The sequence below is a fragment of the Rhyacophila brunnea genome, unplaced genomic scaffold (assembly GCF_057557595.1).
Source record: "Rhyacophila brunnea isolate RB1 unplaced genomic scaffold, BYU_Rbru_1.0 scaffold_9, whole genome shotgun sequence".
Lineage (NCBI taxonomy): Eukaryota > Metazoa > Arthropoda > Insecta > Trichoptera > Rhyacophilidae > Rhyacophila > Rhyacophila brunnea.
Window position 1 is genome coordinate 19,228,448 of NW_028233361.1, and position 6,179 is coordinate 19,234,626.

The 6,179-nt window shown below is 41.1% G+C and overlaps 1 protein-coding gene across 3 annotated transcripts in view; it reads left to right on the top strand.

Moving 5' to 3' along the window:
- Mrtf (Myocardin-related transcription factor) overlaps window positions 1-5,164 on the top strand; it is a 191,375-nt gene extending 186,211 nt beyond the window's left edge. For all 3 annotated transcript variants that reach the window (XM_085959372.1, XM_085959371.1, XM_085959373.1), the window contains exons 4-6: window positions 99-235; window positions 399-1,265; window positions 1,390-5,164. In XM_085959372.1, coding sequence (XP_085815498.1) covers window positions 99-235; window positions 399-1,265; window positions 1,390-3,498 — 3,113 coding nt within the window. In that variant the 3' untranslated portion in view covers window positions 3,499-5,164. The remainder of the gene's footprint in view (window positions 1-98; window positions 236-398; window positions 1,266-1,389) is intronic.
- The last annotated feature ends 1,015 nt before the right edge of the window (window positions 5,165-6,179 follow it).

Consider the following 6,179-nt stretch of genomic DNA (forward strand, 5'->3'; position numbering starts at 1 on the left):
GTGAAGTCAACGACTTAAAAATATCACTGATTCTTTTTGGATTATACTTACCTGTTATTTAATTGCTAATTTATTTTGTGTTTATTGTATGATTGCAGCATTAAAAACGCCACCGGCGTTCCACGAACAAAGAAAACAACTGGAAAGGGCCAAAACTGGAGACCTCCTCAAAGCGAAGATCCAGAAGCGCCCTGATAGACAAGAACTTGAAAGACGACACATATTACAGCAACAGGTACAATACTCATGATAATTTTCCTAGATAATATCGTGAGAGGCTATATTAGTCATTAATAATAATTGTCACCTCGTGAATTCAATCCATTTTTTTTACAACTTATAGCTATGGATTCAGTACAAATAATTTAAAAATTTAATCCGATTTTCGTCTTTTGCAGGAGGGTCATGTTGATCCTAGTCTTGCGGAGAAGCAGCGGATGCTAAAAAAGGCTCGTTTAGCAGATCAATTGAATGATCAGTTATCACACAGACCCGGGCCACTAGAGCTCATTCAGAAAAATATTCTTCATACAGATGAGCCCATCGAAAGAGCAGTCAAAGAAGGACTCGTACCCTTCAAAGCGACATGCGAAGGAGCGCTTCGGAGGCCGGAGCACCCGAGTAGTTATCAAGGACCTGATGAAGACTCGCCGGCAGAAGAAGGCTCTCCGCCTTTGCAACTTTCTATAAGTCCTCCAGCGGCTCTTGTTGTGACATCGGCCCCTGTTCATTTCCACGCCGTTCTACCTCCGCCGGCAATTTCCCTCGTGGATCTCTGCCACACTACTCTCTTACCTTTGGCGCCGAGTCCCGTCAGCGTGACGTCATCGACGTCGACGCTCTCGCCGCTCAGTTCTGCCGCTTCGCCTCCCGCTCCGATCACGCCGAGACCCGCGCCTTCGCCGTTGCTCGTCTCGCAGTCGCACGCGCAACGTTCCGACGCTCCGGGCAAAGATAAGAACAGAAAGAAATCTAAATCGAAAGCCGCTCCCAAGGCCAGGACCATCAAGTTCCACGAGTATAAGGGTCCGCCGAACGCTCACAAGAGCTCGTCTCCTCCCGGGATGATGGCGCAAGGAGAGACGTCCTACGAGCTGTTGCTCAGACAGCAGCAACTGTTTCTGCAATGGCAACTGGAGTGGCAGCACAAGTATCCACAATTGATCCTGCCGGCACCTCATAAGCACGCGCATATGGTGGCGTCTCCTGCGCCTAGCTTGCCTCCCGATTCACCTGAATCTTCATCATCGGCACATCCACATCAGGTTAGTATCACTGTACTGACAGCTATGTTATACTTAAATTATTTTAATTGGTGCACTTCATTAGGTGAAGATCGAAATATTTCTTTTACTACAGTGAGTTATATTTTTATTCCTATCTTTTCAGGTGCCAACACCACCACCTCCGCCACCGCCTCCTCCGAGTCGACTGGAAGACATGAAAGTGAGTGATCTAAAAGCAGAACTGAAGCGGAGAAATCTTCCTGTCTCTGGAGCCAAACCTCACTTGATAGAGCGTCTTAGGCCATTCATCTCCGACTCGGGAGTCTCCAGTGCCTCTGAAGAGTCTCGAGATAGAAACAGCGACGCCGGTGATACACTTGGCCGAATGATGCGATCACCTGTAACGTCGCCGGAGAGTCAGACTGAAGCTATGGATTCCGAATCCCAGCCTCCTACGCCTCGTCCTCCTGAAGCCGTCACTCCCACGGGTGATGATATCGTTCGGGATCAGCAGAGAAAAATAGAAGAACTGCAAAGGGAACTGCACAAATCGCAACTCCAGTTGCAGCAGATCAGAGCTCAGGCTCAGCAAGGTGGAAACAGACAAGAGCCTCCGCAGGATGCTCGGAATAGCCGCAAACTAGCACTGCATCATTTGCAGGCCAAGATACAGTCCCATCAATTGGCACTGCACATACAACAGCTGCAGACTCTTCAAGCGATGCAGGGGAAGAGTACGGCTGCTGCTGAAAAGAGACAGCAGGAGCATCGAGAGTTTCAAAGGAGACACAGTCCTGGTCCAGCTCTTCCTCCACCACCGCCTGCAGTGGCACCGTCACCTGAACCCATGCGGTACATGCTTTCGCCTAAGCCCACTCAAGAGCGTCTCCTCCAACTTATTGCCACGCAAACGGGAACCGATGGATTGAAAATGTTCACAATTAAAGATGGCCTTGAAGGGTTAAATGGACTGAATGGCTTAAATGGAAAAAAGAATGTGGGTCTAGTCTTGAATGGAGTGAAGGTTGTACCTGTGACTATTCTACCCTCCAATCCTCCGCCTCAATACGAAGAAGCAACTAGGAACAAGCCTCCCCCTCCACCGCCTTTGCCGCCATGCACTCCGACCCCTCCCCCCGCAGTCCAAAGCCAAACTGTGGATGACGTCTTGGAAATTCTCATTAAAAACGGAGAGCTTCCGGCTTCCGCCGCTCAGATTCCTCATCTCAATTCGCAAGATGTCCTTAATCAGAACTCCAGATTCCTTTCGGAGAGCGGGTTAGTGCCGGATGAATTGAGCCAGCAGGTTCATGGAGACATGAGTGAAAGAGGCGATTTGCAAAATAACCTTGATGAAATTATAAATTTGAATAGGATTGATGAATCTCTCGATGGTCATCAAGATGCAGTTCACCATTTTGCGAATCATAGTAGTCCTCAAGAAGAAATTGTGAATCACAATGATATGGATAGCCAATCGACTGCTGGAACCATGAACCACTATGAAATAGACAAAATGGGACAGAACGTCATCATCCATCATCAGGACAATTTCCACCAAGAATTACTAAATGGAGGCAGTCCTGGAGACCACATCGATGAGAGCAGCATTTTAGATGATCTCATCAATGAGAACAGTATGGATTCCATGCGTCATGACATTGGTGATTCGCTGATGAGCCATGATCGTGATGCGGATTATGGGCCTCTCTCGGTACTGTCTGACGAAAATCACCTGTTGCCCATCAAATCTGAATCGGTGGCCGACCGACATCATCTGTTCGGAGAGGAAGAGATGGTGGAGGATCACCATCATGAAGTGTCACCATACGTTGGGTTGACAGGTGAACATTCGACAAATTCTGTTATGAGCGATATTTACAAAACAGAAATGCTCTCGGAAGATTGCTCCCAGAAAGAAGTCGGGATGTGTGAATCGAGTGACAGGGATCACAGCCGCATGGATGAGGGTTTCAATCTAGAACGGCTGCTGGGTGAGCCCCATGACGGCTTAGACTTGAAAGAGCTCGGCTTAGATCTGGAAGGACTGGAATCCATGGACTTTGGTCAGGCCGACTGCTCGGGGACCAATCAACAGAGCGGGGCGGGCGAAGCCATGGACATGGACGAATGGTTAGACAGCCTTTGGAGCCACTCCGCTCCACAGTGCGATCCGCTGCTGGGCGGACCCCCTCGCGCCCCCCGCACAGCTCAGCCTCCCAGACCGCCCCCACACCTCTCTTGGGACAAATTGGACTTTGCGGCCACATGACCGATCGTTCCGCCTCAACAGGTATCGTAGGTGTCCCGTCATTCAAAACGGATCGAAGTGACATTAGAAATATAAACAGAGACGTTATAAGCCGCCAGTGTTGTTTTATAATACTCGAGGCATTATTTGAACAGGATTTAAAAATAAACTGAAGACTATATTATGTTATGATGTTTTTAGAACTCGTTCCGGAGTGTGTGATTCTTGGACAGACAGACAATGTGGTGCGGGCTTGTGATGTTTCGGCCTAATAGATACTTTTTGTGCAGACTTTCGGGGAGTCACCCGGCGTGTACTTAACTCGTTGATTGATTGTATTGCCATTAGGTTAAGTGAATAATAACGAAATGCTTCCAATATCATTTAGAAAATAAGAAAATCGACGACAGCCGACGAGAGGGATCGCTGACCCGCGAAATATGTTACAAACAAAATAACGAAAGTGATAACTATTATATTTTTAAAATATCTCTCTCTCTTTCTCTCTCTGTGTACATGAAAATTACTAGCTATTAAGTTTTTTGCCGCCAGTTTTCCATTCAGAATTTTCGCGTGCGTGTGATACATTAATATAAATTAAGATGTTAAACTAAATTTAAATTAAAACAAATTTATATATTTAGACGAGGGTCGCAGACGTGTGTACGTTCGTCCCTCCGTTATGATAATTATTTAAAACGAAATATTATTTAACATGAAGATTTTTGTTGTCGCTGCATTCCTCCCTCAGACCAAGAAATATAGGAAGAATATTAAAATATTAATATACCGACCCGGTGAGTGGAGTGTGAGCATTTTTAAACATCTAGAGACTTTTGTAAAATCACATTTACTTATAAATTACCGATCAACCATTATATATTTATATATAAGTAACTTTTTAGTATTTTACAGTCATAAAGATTATAAAAAAACATTTTATTCCCCGGATTGATCCGAAGATCTGTTGTACAGAAAAATAGTTTTCTTAATATTCATTGACGTGAGGTGTCTATTTCCAAAAACTGATGAGTCATATCGTCACAATCAAATGAATATATATTTATTCAATATACACTGAACTCCCCATTTACATGGTATACCACGCGATACCGTGTTAAAAAAAAACCTGTAAAAAAAGTATACACTAAAATACTTTAAAAATCAAAGGTAACAAAAATTATTCTCTATGTTTTAACACATTCTGGCCAAATTGGTCTCCAACATGCGTTCAGAGTTGATAGCTTTGCACCGCGTTATTTCGAAATCGTGTAAAAAGGGAGTTCAGTGTATATATATTCAATATTCATATTTCACATAATAATGTGATAATCTTAACTTAATAATTAATTACTTCAAAAAACAAAATCCGTCGAGGAAATGACAAATACAAATAAATGTTGATGTGTTCAATTTTATGTCGGTTATACTTATTGCTCTTAGTAGTTATTGTACTTGAAATAATGTGAAAACCAATGAACCTATTTCAGTGTTTGATGGCTGGAATGGAAGACCTGGGTTCCAAGATGAGTGTAAAATACTTGTAATTGAATTACTATTGATTACGCGATGAAAGGAATAAATAAAGTCAAGGCTAAGTTAGCGAGCAAGGCCTAAGATAGTAGTCATAGATTGGTGGGTATTGTCCCAACTAGCCACTAGTATTATTCTAATGTGAAAGTGCAATATGCTGAAAAAAAAATTAACCAACACTTAGGTTTGAAACACCAAAATGTTAAATTGTATTTGGAAATCGACGCCTCATGTGTTCTTTACCGCATTTCAAAACAGGTGACGCCCATCATTATAGTTTATAAAATTTTACTAATGGAGTAATTTTTATATTTTGAATTGTGGGGAACGTTTTCAATGCATCAATTAGATATTGAATAATATTTTTTCCTAAATAATCTTTCCATGTGAATGTGGAAACCCAAGTGATTTTGAAAGGCTCTATGTGTTTATAGCAATGTGTATTTTTTAGCATAAACTGGTATGCTTGATAACTAGCTCCATTCACTCATTGAGACATTCCAATCTTAATAGAGAAATGAATAATTTTGTTGCATGACGTCATCCCATAATGCCAACGATGAACCATCTCTCATTTTAATGTTTATTTATTTAATTTGTTGAGAAATATTATCGATACATTATATATTATTATTTAGCATAATGCTTAGTTGCTTAGAAATAATAAATATGTACAAAAAAATGTAAAAATAATATCACTTTCAGCAAATATTTAGTATTTATTACGAAATGTCGGAATTGAATTGAGAAATACTTGGGTACTTTGCTGTATTCGTAATTTACAGTACCCATCTAGTTATACTAATTATTGTAACTACACAATTACTGTACTTTTACTAAATTAAAGCCCCATTAATTCGACCCACGTTTTGAAATTTGCTGTACTTAATTTGAATTTTTCTCAAATTTTTAATCATAATTTTTTTCATTCAATTTATGGTCAGAATTGAAAATCAAAATTCTTTTTGACCATGTGCATCCTTTTCTTATTATTTAAAATGGAAAAAATGAACAATATTTTATTCATTCAATTTTTAAACTTCGAATTAATGAGGTTTTATTGTATAAATATTGTAACTATGATATGACTGACAAATATGTATCGAAAACTCATTAGATTTCTGATAATGGATCTGGATGTAATCGTTCATTTCAAATGATACAGATAT